This window comes from Diabrotica undecimpunctata, chromosome 6 (genome assembly GCF_040954645.1).
Source record: "Diabrotica undecimpunctata isolate CICGRU chromosome 6, icDiaUnde3, whole genome shotgun sequence".
In the NCBI taxonomy this organism is placed as follows: Eukaryota; Metazoa; Arthropoda; class Insecta; order Coleoptera; family Chrysomelidae; genus Diabrotica; species Diabrotica undecimpunctata.
The window spans coordinates 27,244,689-27,260,412 of record NC_092808.1 but is presented as its reverse complement, the minus strand read 5'-3'; the positions used below and the strand labels follow the sequence as shown (position 1 = coordinate 27,260,412).

The 15,724-nt window shown below is 31.8% G+C and overlaps 1 protein-coding gene across 1 annotated transcript in view; it reads right to left on the bottom strand.

The window, feature by feature from the left end:
- Positions 1–15,724, bottom strand: part of by (focal adhesion protein tensin) — a 726,462-nt gene that overhangs the window by 697,651 nt on the left and 13,087 nt on the right. The window contains exon 3 of the mRNA XM_072536011.1: positions 3,532–3,569. Coding sequence (XP_072392112.1) covers positions 3,532–3,569 — 38 coding nt within the window. The remainder of the gene's footprint in view (positions 1–3,531; positions 3,570–15,724) is intronic.

Genomic DNA, 15,724 nt, shown 5'->3' with positions numbered 1-15,724 from the left:
CAAACAAAGGATATAAGATACAATGTATTTTGAGAACGATTTCCGAAATGTCAATAATAAACTTGTTTTAAACTTATATTGTGGTTTAAAGGTCGCGGCATATTATCGTGCACGTATAGTTTCCGGCACGTAGCGTTTCCATTCCAGCAATTGTGCTGCGCGTTCACATTTTCATATATAGAACGTTTCAGTTTGGTTCGGTGAAGATATGATCTCGCTTTTCTCGACAAAAATTATGTGCAATTGCTCTTCTTTTTAACGCTAAAGAATAAAAAACTGTGTTAAAAAGAAGGTTGGAAGTACATCCAATGCTAAGAGAAAGGAAGAAGGAATGTGAATACTGGACTTTATACACAGAGAATTAATTGATGACGATGAAAAATATTATGGATATTTTAGAATGAATAGGATTCAGTTTAAATATGTTTTAAATTAAATTTCACCTTCAGTTAAAAAACAAAATACCACATTTAACGAAGCCATACATATCAAACCAAAAAGTATTTTTAAAAAGAAGAGGTATTACTTCCGTACAAAAGTCCTAATTGTTTATCACTTCCGTGATTAATTGTCACAAAGCAATAAAAACACATAAATGACAAAATAGCCTCGAAAATTATTTTTTTAAATACTCTGTATCAAAATCAAACAAATACCTAAATAAACAACGGGGGGAAAACGACGGACATCTAATTCACATTATCCTTACCAACCGGTTACGACTCGTTACGTAGCCGTCGGCATCAGTAAAATATTGTTTTCAAATATACTGAACGGAAACGTTAAGTGTCTGAAACTCTATGTTCCGGACAGTGTGCGTTGTTCATATTTAAAACCATTTAAATTATATTTTTCGGAAACTAAACGCTATGTGCTGGAAACGCAACGTGCACGATAATATCCCACGACCCTAATCCCAACGAAAACAGTACTTGCACCAAGTCTAATAGTCCGTTTTTATCGTTATTCTTACGAGTAATCAAGAACCTGGTCAACTTCGAAAAACTGTAAAACCCAGAAAAATTAATGAATTTATACAAATTTGTAGTGAAATTGATTCGTTGCAAAACCCTCTACAATATTACTTTGACATCATTTTATTGTAAAATGACTATAAAAAAAGTTAAATCCGAAAAGAAAATTTAAAAATGAGTTAAAAGTTGAAAATTTTGAACCAAAGTGTTCATTTCAAAAGCGTTTAAAAATTTGAATTTCCCGTCAAAAATTTTGTAAAAAACAACATGAGATAGACAATAAAATATCCGACAAATTGAAGTAAAGAATGAGTTTCTACCATGAGTAGAACCGAAAATATTATCAAAACACGAAAAAACATTTGTATATAAAAAATATTACACTTGTAAAAGACCTATTTCTGTTCTTGGGCGTAGGAAATTTCGACACTAAGCAGGTAGCGACTAAAATTTAATGGCAATTTTCGACACCAGCCCCAATTCCCGTTTTTATCTTACAGGTATATTCGACACCAAATAAATATAGCTGCGACATAAATAAAATACCTAAATAATTAATTTATTTATTTTAATAAAAGTAATGTGCATTTTATTTCTTTATAACTGTAATAATATCTAAATATAATACAACTAGTACCTAATTTTTGTACATTTTACCGTTAATATACTTGTATACAATGATTTATTTGCTATTATAGGAATGATAAGATACAGCTTTTATAAAATCTAACCTACGTATTTGTTGGGATCGTAGTTTATCCATCATTTTCTCCAAAAATGCCAATTTAGCCTTAACAGTAGTATCTTTGATTTTTGCTGGTATATGTAAACTATTTATTTTGACATAAGTGTCTACTTGAAATTCTATTAACTTTTTAATAAAAATAAAAATAGAAGGATGTGTTGAATAAAAAGAAGAATTAAATCTCGAATGAAAGGAGTCACAGGCATTTGTGGTCCTCGCAATAGACGGATTCTGATTAGACCATATGTGTGGTGGAAATAGAGCGCTATCGAAAATGTAATTTTCCAGTAAATAATCTGCATATATATCGAGTGTTGCGTTTATAGGTTTATATGACATTAAATCATAAAGAAAGCATTCTTCAACTTCTGCTGGATTTAAATAAGTTAAACCAAACGTATGCCTTAACCATTTTCCAATTTCTGAATTTGTATCCTTATATTCTTGTACCAAACCCAAAGATTGAATTTTTTTAAACCAGTTTTGATGTAAGTGAAAACGGCATCCACTAATTTTTGCATTGGGCCACATATACAATAAAGCACAGTGAATTGCTTTTTCAAAGTCCACAAATATTTCAGTTGGCTCTAATGATAATTGAAATGTTTCAAAAATCTTAGACCTTAATAAAGAAAATAAATTTTTGTATGTCATTGACAATTTGTCCTTTAACAAACAGTATGCTAAAGGAATATAATGTCCATTTTCCAAGCCATGTATAGTAAATAATTGTAGAAAATATTTGGTACTGTATGAAAATGTACCATCCATATACAAAGTTTTTAATTTACACAACAAACGAATATTTGTCTCGCATGAAAATACAATTACATTTAATTCAGGATGATTTAAAAACAAAAAACTTTCATTGCGACAGGTTTTAGGAGAATAATTACTAACCGCATTATGGACTTCTGATATGCTTCTTGGTAACGGACCTGGTAACAGTTTACGACGACAGTAGTAAATGTTCTTTCTTATGCTAGCTATGTCAGGAACCGTCAGCAAATTGGCATCACACTCAGCAACAGCAGTTCTTGTAATTTTGGCAGGCTTTTCCGATATATCCTCTTGGGCTTTTCTTTTACATGCATTGGTTACCATCTTTACTTCAAGCTTTTTTGGATCGGCTTCATGATTATGTACCAAATCACTTCTTGTGATGGTGAGGTCCTCACAGCCTATTGTAAACACTTTTGCGGAACACTTACTGTTTCTTTGGATGCAGCGCCAAAATATCTCGCCGCTTTTTAACACTATCTGTTTCGAGAACGAATGATGCTCCACCACTAATAAATCTCGACCACGGGAACTTTTTATCAAACTTATTTTTTAAATATCCGTATACGTGCACAAGTCAACGTCAAACAAGAAATAAATTACAACTGAAATAATTTAGTCACAAGTACACAAGTGCCACGCCCCCCGCCGTGACAATAAATATTGGGAAAATCCGCTTGTCCTGCTTGGGTGCAAATGTCCATCGCCGCTAATTACCTACCTGCTTTACGCCGCGGTGTCGAAATTTCCTATAATAAAATTTGACCCTTCGATTACCCCAGGTACAAAGACAATTTGGTGTCGAAATTCGCCCGCCGCTGTTCTTAGACCAGGGCGGATCTGTGAAAAAGCGACTACACTTTTGTATGTGGAGGTGGCATTAAGATTTTTGCAGAAAAAGTTTTGTGATAACTTCAGTAATAATAATTATACTTTCTCTCCAATAGATCGGAAATATTAATAAAGTTCTCCAGGATTGTTGAACTTTTTATAATCGTATCATAGAAAACTATTTTTGGCTTTGACACTTACCTTGCTTTCGCAGACCTTATGGCAAACATATTTGCATACTGAAAGAAAAAAATAGTATATTTATAAATATTATTATATTTTTATATGGTATATTTAAATTATTAATATAATAGAAATTTATTTAATTATGTTTAAAATGTGTAATTTACAGTTTTCTTTGTATTAACATGCGCTTTAACTAATTCTTATTTTTTTAGTTTTTACACTGCATTTTATAGTGGCTAATCTCAAGGAAGAATATTCCATATATGATTTGTATTGTGTTTCAGATATGATCAGAATTTGATATCGACCCCAAAGTACAACACCAATCTCAGAATTTTCAACTCAACCTATTTATATTTGACCGCAAGATCGAGGCCGGTCGGATGAGTCGCCTGTCAAATTTGACCAAAAAAGTTTCAACTATATACAACACCAGATGTAATAACTTCCTTTCTTTATTTGAAAATTCTTTCTTTTTTGAAAACGATTTCCGCAGTGGAAATCGAAACATTAAAAGACAAATATCAAATGTAATTTTAATTACAATCAATTATTGTGGCTTAATTTTATTACTATAAACTTTTTATACTACACGAAAACATTTTTAAAACCTATTTATTACATTACGTTAAGGATTATCTGTTTCATAAAAACAATACTATCAATCATTTTCAGACGGAGTGCATAGTAAAGTAGTAGAGTGAATGAAGCAGAGTGAATGATACCAATCTTTTTATTCATACTACTAATTTAAAAAAAACTGAAATGCCGCAAGCTAATATCTTTGGAACAATAATGAGATATAGGCCTAGTTTTTAACTATATTTAGAAAACATTAAATAAACAAAGATGTTTTAAAGCAACTGATCCAAAATTAAGGTCTTCAAAAGAAAGTTTAATATAAGTGTACTAGAGCGGTCCGATAAGTACTTACGATAAGTCTACAGAAGAAAAACAAAAATTTTGGAAAAGTGGCGATTTATTTCTCAACATAGGAAGTCTACTTTTAGCTCGACGATGACCTGTTTTAACTTAAATTTCTACCTGGCGAGTGCCTTTTTTAAGTTTGGAAACAAAAATAAGTCACAAGGGGCTAAATCTAGAGAACATGGTGGATGGGGCAACAGTTCGTAGCCCAATTCGACCAATTCGCCATCGCGACGGCGAAGGTGTGAGCGGGTCCGTTGTCATGGTGAAAGAGCACTTTTTTCTTCGATAAATGGTTCGGCAATTACTATTTTAATGGGAATAAGCCACAATTGAAGGTTAAAGTAAGTTTATTGACGTTTCAATTTCCACTTTGGAAATCGTTCTCAAAATACAAACATGTAACCTTACCGGACGATAGGACAGTCTTTGCCTCCTTCGGAGCACGTTCGTCGGGTGCTACCACTTCTTCGACTGTTTCTTAGTCCCTGGTCTATACCAATCGATTCATGTTTTGTCAATGGTTACGAAGGGATGTAGAAACTCCTTCGGATTACACTTAAATAGTCTCACGGTTAAGCTTGTTGTCCGGAGTGAGCGAACGCGGGAATCATCGCGTCGACAGCTTTCTCATGCCCAAAATTTCACGCAGGATATTGCATACTCGGTCTTTTGAGATGCCTTTTATCTCAGCTATTTCGCGCACCTTTAGTCGGCGGTCTGTCAATATGAGATCGTGGATTTCTGTCACGTTATCCTCCGTGGTAGCCGATTTCGGGGCACCTGGGCGTAGCTCATCAAAAACCGACGTGCGACCACGTTGAAACTCGTTAAACCAATTTTTGAGGGTTGCCATCGAAGGAGAAGAGCCACAGTACACAGCAACCAAGCGTTCTTTGATTTCGCTGCGCGATTTCCCTTGCAAAACAAGAATCGATTCACTGCGAGTCCGATTCGGCTGAAATTTTGACATTAAGGTCGAGTTATACATATCCGTGCCGTGTCCGTTCCATGTCAGTGCTGAGTCCGGGTAGTTTTAATGTTATATTTACATACAACCGCGTTGTAGCAGGGTGCGTACCGAGCCGAATAGAGAAGAAAACGTTATTAAATATTTCTGTATAAGAGACAGTTGAAAATATGGATGCTTGGATAGAAGATCTCACCGTGTTGGTATTCTTACTTGATGAAGAGGAAAAGCAAGAGCAGAAAAGGCGAAAACAAAGTAGATGGAGTGTGCATCCTATGTAGAAAAAAAGACAAACCGAAGGAGAATTTCAAATATACAGAGAATTTTTGGACGATGAAACAAAATTTCACGAATATTTTAGAATGTCCAGTACGCTTTTTTTTCTTTTTTCTTTAATACATACAAAAAACCACAATATACTAACTGCCCAACATCTCCTGATTGTCTGTTTACCAGCACTTGCGTTCACAAAACTATAAAATCTTGTTTATACAAGTCCGTACATTCCGTGCCGTTTCCGTGAATCGCCAGTGCCGAAAACAAAAATATCGTTTGAGATTAATTTTAGGCCGGGCACGGACGGGCCCCGTCCAGAAAACGCTAATGTATAAATATACTCATCAGTACATTATTGTTTTTTTTGCCGGGCACTGTCATAACACGGAACGGATTTGTATAAATCGACCTTTAGCCGTCTACGAGAATGTATTACACGATAGTAGATTTCTCTTGAGTTAGTGGCGCCATCGGGCGGTGAGGCTAAGTATTTATCGGACCGACGAGGAAGAGACTTGATCAAGATATCCAATATTAAATGTTTAAACATACTGAAAAATGGTAGAAATTTTTAGAGTTTCCAATAACATACAAGAATGATGCAAATATATCAATATTTAAAACCATTTATTCAAATTTCTATAAATCTTTACAATTTTTTGCCAAATAAATCTATATAAATTGCTGCAAAATTTCACTCCATGATAATATATTACACGTTTTACTGTGTATGTACGTTTGTAATTAAAACAGTAATTAAGTCTCATCTCAGAAATTCGTGTGATCGATTTTGCGATTAGCGAACAAATTTCCCCTAAAAGGATCTCAATTTTCGCACGCTTAACAATTTAATGATTATAGAGATATCAGATGTAGGAATTTGGTGTAATAGATAGCTTCGAGTTTTAATGAAATGTTTAATTAATTGACAGGTTTTATATTAATCCTTTGTTTAAACTTGATTGTTAAGAATAATCAATTATGGCACTTCGTTTCTAGCAGCACCAGCGAACGATTCTCTAAATAAGCGAGCGGAGTACCCCCAAAAAAATGCACAAAGAAACCAAACAACCTCCTGAAATTATTGCAAAATAAGTAGAAAAGTAGAAAAATGTATTGCAAATCCTTTTTTTAGACGAATTTGGCAAAATATACGCTTTTTGCTTCTTAACATTTTTTGAAAAAAAAGCATTTCAAAATAGGGCGAAATAAGGCCAAAATTTGTCAGTTTAAAACAATCGTATCTTAATTTCTACTGAAGCAGTGCCATAAGGATCTTTTGATGCATCTGTGTAAAAAAGCTGTATACATTTGGTATTTGTTTAATATCTGATTGATTACTTCATTAGTAAGATATGTTAATTCAGAATATCTATTATATGAATATGAAAGTTTACTTACTGAACTCATCTCTATACGAAAAAAAAAGTGACTTTGAATTGCCATGATCTGACAAATAAATATTGGCAAAAAAAAAAAGAAATCTCCCTTACTTTGCGAAGCGTATAATCAAAATATAGCACTTTTAAAAAATATAGATAGAACGAACTACATATTTAAAGACTACTCTTCTTTCTTTTTTATACAAATATTAGTGTACCAAATTATAGTGAAAATATATATTTAAATAAAAATATTGTTCTATATATAACGAGCAATTACAAAGAGGCAATAGCTCTATATACAGATGCGTCTAAATCTCCAGATGGAACCAGATGCGCTTTTTTTATACCATCGGGACATATAGAAAAGAAATTCAAACTGAACCCAGAAACTTCGATTTATACAGCAGAGGCTATTGCAATATATGAAGCTTTATTATATGTAAGTAGATGAAATTGATTTTGCCCGTATTATAATTTTGTCCGACTCCTTAGCAGTGTTAAAATCCATTGGTAAATATGGACCACCAAACTTACAAGAATGCCCATACATTTATAGAATTAAACATATTATTCAAACTCTTTTAACCAAAAGAATCAATATACAGTTTCTCTGGATTAAAGCACATGCAGGATTTGAATATAATGACTTATTAGTCAAAGAAAGCATTTCAACCGATACTGGTATTCTACATAAAGTAACGCTTTCTCATGGTATTGTTTCTTGCAAGTCAACATTACTTCGAGAGTGGGACCAGTGAAAAGAATACTCTTTTTTCAACCAAAATAGATACACGTTAATCAGCCAGATATTCCCTAATTTCCTTGGTACAAGTCTTGTAGAGCTTCCAGGAGGCACATAACTTCCATTACTAGAAAAAGATTCGGACACGCATGTTATCCAAACACTTATTTAAAATACAGGTTTTGGATGATGAAAAATGTGAGCATTGTGGAGAGAAAGGTGATTTAGATCATATATATTTTTTGGTTGTTCTGAAAATATAGTCTACTCATCCAAACTTATAAATGATTTAGTAAAATATAAAATAGCAACTCCTTGGAACATACTATATTTATTATCACTTACATCTATAGATATTTACAACTCTTTAATTAAATTTTTAAAAGACAGAAAATTATCATTATAATTCTCTAAAAATTATTTCTTTCTATAATAAAAAAAAATTATTTCCTCCTCTCCGTGACCTAGTGTTGTTGTGTCTTATATAAATCAATGCCTTGATAGGTCCCTAGGCGAGAATAGTGTGTCCCTGTTCTCCTAATATCGATGTAATCTTTTATTTTAATAGGGCATTTAGGATTTAGGTAAATTATAATGATGAATACTTACTGTCTTATTCCTTTTGTGTCTGGCTGTATGACGATACGTCTAAGCCAAAAAAAAAGTATCTATTGTTACCCTAATATTCAACAATAAAACATCTATGTTAACTTTAATTATTATAGGAGTGAAGTCTACTGTCTTTCTAAATCCTTCATATAATGGAGGTGAGTTTCTGCTTGTCCAGAATGATTCTGTAAGGTTTTACATATTTTGGGTCGAGTATTTGTAAGTGGTAAATTTTTGACTTTACACTTGATTATCATTTTTTCTGCTAATAATTGTCTTCTCAGCTCTAATGGAAGTTTCACAGTTTCTACTCTTAATGGTTCAATTGCAGAGTCGCAAAGCTCTTTAAAATTATGTAAGCTTGGTAGTCATCCAGGGTCTTCTAACTATAATGCCACAAATTGCATTACACTCGCATTAACCTTTTTTTTTATTTGTTTTATAGGTTTTAACATTTGGCATTCCTTTCCCCAGGTAGCTGTAGCTTCCTCTGTGGTTACTGTTAGTTGTTGCCCTTTAAACCATCAGGGTCTTCTAACTTTAATGCTACAAATTGGTCGCATTGCTTCTGTAGTGATTCTTTCCAAAGTTAACATGCTTCTTTCCTAAATGGCTGCAACCTACTGAAGAAGACCAATAGTCAGAAATATGTATATACGGTTGACATCCATCGATATACCTATTTGGTTTTCTGTTTTCCTGTTTTGCGAGAAATGCCATTACATTTTACTTTTATTGAATTTTATTATTTTATTGAATATATTGAATATATTATCATTCCAAAGAGATAGATATCAATATAATACTTTCGCTAATCACTCAGCTGAAAACACTTAAATATAATATATGGTGATTAGTTTTATCATTAGTTTTGTAATATAATATATGGTCATCAGTTTTGTCGTTTGTTTTGGCCGTTGTGAAACGGGAGTATAACAATAGAAGACATCAGAAAGTTGCAAGCTTTTGAAATGTGGTAAATCGCAGAATGTTTAGCGTAAACTGGACCATCTGGATAATGAATGAATTAATCTTGAGATTAATTTTTAAATATTTATTTCCCTACACTTTTCACAGGGAACTTTGTTAAGATTCTATCGAGAGCATTTAAGGTAAAAATTATTTGAAACATTTTTCGATTAAACTTAAAATTATAAAGTAACGGTACCGCCGCATTCTAACATCCTTGTGTACATAAATACCGATGCACCTGTACGCAGTACCGTCATGTCAGCCACTCATTACAAAAAATATGCATGGGAAAACGCTTCTTCTGTTTAACTTCACATTGCGGTCGTGATCATTTCGAAATGTCTTTTGAGTGACAAGACAAACCCCCGTACGTCACTGCAATACATGTTAACTTCTACTTTTGCTCTCAAGAAAGCTTAGATAGATTGAAGAAACTAGTAAATGTCTTTGAAATGCTGATTCGTGCCTCATGTGTGAGTTCTTTCGATAAGCAGGAATTTTAATAGCATGCAAGTTTTATTGATTTATGGATTTAATTTGAATACAGTGTTAGTGAGGTACTGAATAGAAGTACTGAATATTAAAAAACGCAAAATTAATTATTTATAAAACTTAGGACAAACATTTTAGGTAATACAGATAGGATAATCATAAGCGATGGTTTTTAACAGTATTTTAACTTTCAGTGAATGTCGTTGGTAGGAAGTATTGTTCTTGGTTTTGACCTACTATCACGTAATCGTTCATTTATTGAGAAATTCACGTGAAAAGGCCTACAGCCATAGACAGTGATTATCTGAAATACTTTGATGCAGGCATCTAAGCATGCTAGGCAGATAGTCAATTAACAAGAATTCTCAATTGTTGGATGTATATGTTGGACAGCAGCCGGAAAGATAATTCAAGATTTTAACTAGTGCCAAAGATGTTGTCTTATGGCTTACTGATAATATTCGAACATCTAATCGTAATTTGACGATTTACCATTGATTTACGTTAATCTCTTTGGTTGAAGAAATGATGCAGAAGCCTAATAGCTTGGCTGCAATAGAAACGATCAAAACAACAAACCTCAATTACCAATAGAGTTTACCAAACCTACAGCACTCCCAGCTAATGATAGTATGTTTGTCTTTAGACTTAAATGTACCCTAGTGTTATATATACCAGAAAAGAAGAAAATATATACCAGAAAAGAAATGTATTCTTGGTTTCTAGTATGCACGACAAAGACAATATAGATAAAAGTAGTGATGAAAAATCTATAGGTATTGCCTCAGAATATAATAGTACCAAATGTGATGTTGATGTTGTACACAAACTTTGTGCTAGTGACAATTGCTCAAGCAATACTCGGAGATGGCCAATGATTATTTTTTATACTATTTTTATTATGGCAGGAATTAATTCTACAGTAATATATTGTTTTAACAATCCAAATAAAAATTTTTTGAGAAGACGAAATTTGAGAGAACTGACAAATGCATTATTATCACCATTTACAGGCACATGTTATAATGACAAATATACCAAGAAATCTTCAGATTCGATTAAGAGATATGTGTGCCACTGAAGACGCTGTTCAACCTGCTTCTCCGAGAAATAATATACCTGGAAGATGCAGTTATTTTGACTAGAGAAAGAACCGAAAACAAAATACGCTTGTTCCATATACATTGTCGATCTTGTCATAAAAATGCCTAACAGGAGTAATGGAAGTTTCCTCAATAGTTTACTTATTGTCTTATATACACTTGAATATAAAAATTATATTTGAATTTTCATAGCATTGACATTTAGGATTAAAATTTTTTAAGTTCTGCATAAAAAGTGATATCAGTTTTAATTTATCTGATTAAAATTAAAATTACTATGTATATGTTTCTTGTACTATGTGTATCCTAAAATTTTCCAGGGAAATAAGCTTTTTTTCGTGACACTGATCCGGCCAGGCAAACGACAGTTGTTTTGAGTAGTATGGACCTCTATAACAAGAACCTATATGTTTGCCGCAGTCGATTTTGTGGACTTATTAGTCCATACTTGTGAACTTATTAATTATTAATAAATTAAGTTAATCAAAAAACGGTAAATTTTCGCTCTTTTCGTTTATTAGCAAAAAGTAAAGCATTTGAAAAAATTGGAGAGTAAGAAACTAATAAGTCATATAAAAACCTTCAAAATGGCGTTTTTAAATGTTGTTGTTGTTTAGGAAGTTGCAAAATATGACAAAAATTGCGGTTTTTTATAAATGTTAATAACTTTTTTAAAAATAAACTTACAACCTTCATATAACAAGGAATGTTGTGCCTTGTAGTTCTTAAAATATGATCAAATTTTCAAACCAATCGATCCAATAGTTTAAAAGTTATTTAATTTGTTTATCCCCAATTAAATTTTTTTGCAACAATATAAACCAGAAAATTGTAGTTATAGTAATTATACGGATAGCTTATGAAAGAAGAAGATTTATTCTATTAATGCTATATGAAAAAAAATAAAGAAAAATAATTTTAATTATTACAAAATAATTTTGCAAAAACATGTCATCTTTTGCTTCTAAACAATTAAAATAACTTTTTAACCATTACCTGCAAGCAAATTAATTTTTCGTATTTAGACAGCCTGTTGTTCCACTGCTCCAGTTGGTCTGTGTCGTTTTAACTGACAAGAACCACGTGTTCAAGTCAAGCAAAGAAACATGTTGCTCTTTAAGTATTAAAATCTTCAACCATTGTCATCGACCTAGGGTCGCATTATAATTTAAATTTAAATATGTAACACCATATATTGATGTCTCCGCTGCAATTTTAGTGTTAGCTTCAAGTACCAAAAGAAGGCACTGAGGACGATCTAAGCTAGATCGAAAACGTTATGCATCTACAAATTTTGGACGACACTTTTAACAAATTATTAAAAAAGTGGTTTTGAAGTGATAAAGCAATTTTTTAAAATTTGTTTAAAACTTGTTAAATATATCATAGATTGCCATGGAAAATTGTCGGTAAACTTTTCAACATAGCATATTGGCCTCATAATATATCGATTAAAACAAGTTTCAGTATGTGGGTATGAAATCGACCTTTTTCAACAAAAACCACCACCCGCCTAGCATGTTTAGCATGAAATAAAACCGAGTTTATTTGACATTTATTTCCAAAACAATACACAAACCAATACTATTTTTAGAAATAATTGAGTAGGATAATTTGTTAGATTCACAAAATCTATTATAAATAAATTATTTACGAAGTTCATTGAAGAAATATACAGTGCTAGTCAAAAGTACGTTCCCCCCTGGTATTTTTTTAACGGTTATTTTTATAGTAGTGAAATTTGGAAGGAGGTAATAAACAGACTTAGGCTTCTTAACTAGTCATAACAAGTGACGTAATAGTGACAGATGACGTTACAGCGCCACTGACAGATAATTTTAAATAGGACCTTATGGCAAGTGATACCTCGTTTGAAAGGTATGAAAAATACCTATTCAGTCATAATAATTTTGTATGAGTTTAAGCTCATATTGATAAATAAATACTAAAATTGTAGCTTATCATTTAATTAATAAATATTTAACAACAAGTTCTTATATTAAGTGTTCAAAATGTGATCCATATACTTTCTGGCAGTAATGCATCCTATTTCTAAACTCTTGCCGTACTCGTTCAAATGTGTCGGGGTAAATTGCCCAACATTCTTCAAAAATTCGTTGTATCAAAATGGCAATATTGTAGGGTGCTGTAACGTAAACTTTAGATTTCAGGTATAACCACAGAAAAAAATCTAATGGTGTGAGGTCCAGTGACCAAGCTGGCCATTCTATCGTACCTCGTCGTTCAATCCATCTACCACGATATTCCTCATCTGGGTAACGTCTTATTGCACCATAAGTATTAACGGTTCAATTGCATTTTGATACATCTCCAAATACACTTTACCGGTTACGTTAGTATTGAGAAAAATAGGCCCAATTATGTGGTTTCCCAAAATACCTGTCTAACATTTATTTTTTTGGAAATTGAGTATACGTTTCACGAAAGACTAGAGGATTTGTGTCACTCCAATACCTCACATTATGTGTGTTAACATTTCCATTGAGAGAAAAAGTACTTTCGTCACTAAAACAAATTGTTTTTATTTAATCGGGCTGTTGGTTAATTTTATTGGACATATTTTCACAGAATTCTAGTCTTCGGTGGGGTCATCATCTGAAAGTTGGTGCACAATTTTTAATTTATATGGTTGAAATTTGTTTTCAGCCAACACTCGGTGTTGACAATTGTTGGTCGACCAGATCGTTTGACATCTTGAACACTACCTGGTTGTGTAAACTTCCGAAGAAGCTTCCTCAAATAAGCTCTCGATGTAGGTAGATCGGGGTACCTCTCATTAAAAAGAACGGTCCGCTGCATGGAAATTATTTCCTCATTCACCAATTATTAACACAGTTGCTACTTTGTCGGCTACAGTACGTACCATTTTGCCTTTTTAAAAATTTAAACGTCTCGTTAAACAATAATTAAACTAAACATTAACTAAGAACAACTATCCAAAAACAATTTGACTAAACTTGAATTGGCTAAACTAAGCAGAAATAGAAACTAAATATTGAGCTATAAAAGCTTTTGCAAACTAAAAACAACTAGAGAATTGACAAACGTCAACTTTTTTGACAAATAACCAAAGGAGGACGTTGTCCGTCTTTGGTTATTTTTATAATTTATAATTATATTTTTTTATAATTTTTATTATTTAAGTAAATGCCAAACTAGAACTTTAGTATTTATTTAATTTATTCGTCAAAATCATCTTAAATACAAACAAAATTAGTTTGATGGAATAGGTATATTAAAATAATTGTAGTTTCGCATTAAATTAATAAATATTCTAACGTTCGCCTCTGGTTAATTGCCACAAAAGTTGACGTTGACGTAAAAACAATTAGAGAATTGAAAAAAATCAAATAAAATTAGTATTGTTGAATAGGTATTTTCAATACCTTTCAAACGAGGTATCACTTGCCATAAGGTCCTATTTACAATTATCTGTCACAGTGGCGCTGTAACGTCATCTGTCACTATTACGTCACTTGTTATGACTAGTTAAGACTACGTCTGTTTATTACCTACCTCTAAATTTCACTATTATAAGTATAATCGTTCAAAAGATACGAGGGGGGAACACACTTTTGACGAGCACTGTATAATAATCATAAATATTTATGGTTAACAATAAAAAATACTTCAAATATTTACTAAGAAAAAGAAATAAACTAAAAAAAAATGTTTAAAGTAAATATATGATTTATTTAACAATTTAATTAGGTATTTAAATAATGCATATTAGTAATGTACTAAAGTATGTTCTTTCAAATTACGTTAATAAGATCTCTTAATTGTTATGAACAAAGCTGTTGGCAGTTTAAAAAAAAAACGGGCTTAACTTCGTCCCAAATTATCATAGGACAACTTTTTCTTTTTCAGGCTTTTCAAATATGAAAAAAAAATTTTCTACAGGCAATAGTTGAAAAGTTATTGTAATTGTTTATGAGCAAAAGATATTGTTACGATAGATAATGACGCATCATATGACTCAAAACTGTAAACATATTTATTACTAATATCTTTTCTATTCAAGTATTTTCTAGATCATAGACCAGCCGGCAGAAACCCAGGTAATAACCGATGGGTCCCCTCCGATAAAAAACCTGCTTTTGATGGAGTTCCTTCGATGAAAGGTCATCGATTCTTCGCCGTAATCCCAGAACTAACGGATATTTATATATATGAGACATTTTAGTTAAAGGAACAGTTAGTTAGTTTTTGAACATCGCGTCGAATTTTTAAAATGTAACGCACGTAGATAAATTTTATAATTATTAGTGTAAAATAAATTAGTTATATTGTACAAATAAAGACTTTAAATAAACTTGTAAGTGATATAAGTGTAGAACCTTTGATAATAAATAAAAACAATAAATTAGATTAATAAATAATAATACAACAATGTTTTTGCAAGATGATTTTCCAATATTTTAAATCCTTTTTGTTCATTTTTTTTTAAATGTTGATAGGATAATCCTACTTCTTTCATAAACTCTACTTAGAATTACTGTAACTTTATCATTTTCTAACTTATATTGTTCCAAAAAAATTTAATTTTATTTGAAATTATGATTATATTTTAATCACCACAAGAAAAAAGTTAATAACATTTATAAAAAACCGAAATTTTTGACTTATTTTGCAACTTTTTAAGCAACCAATAAGAATAAAAATATTTGATAAACGCCATTTTAAAGGTTTTATACGATCTGTAAGTTTT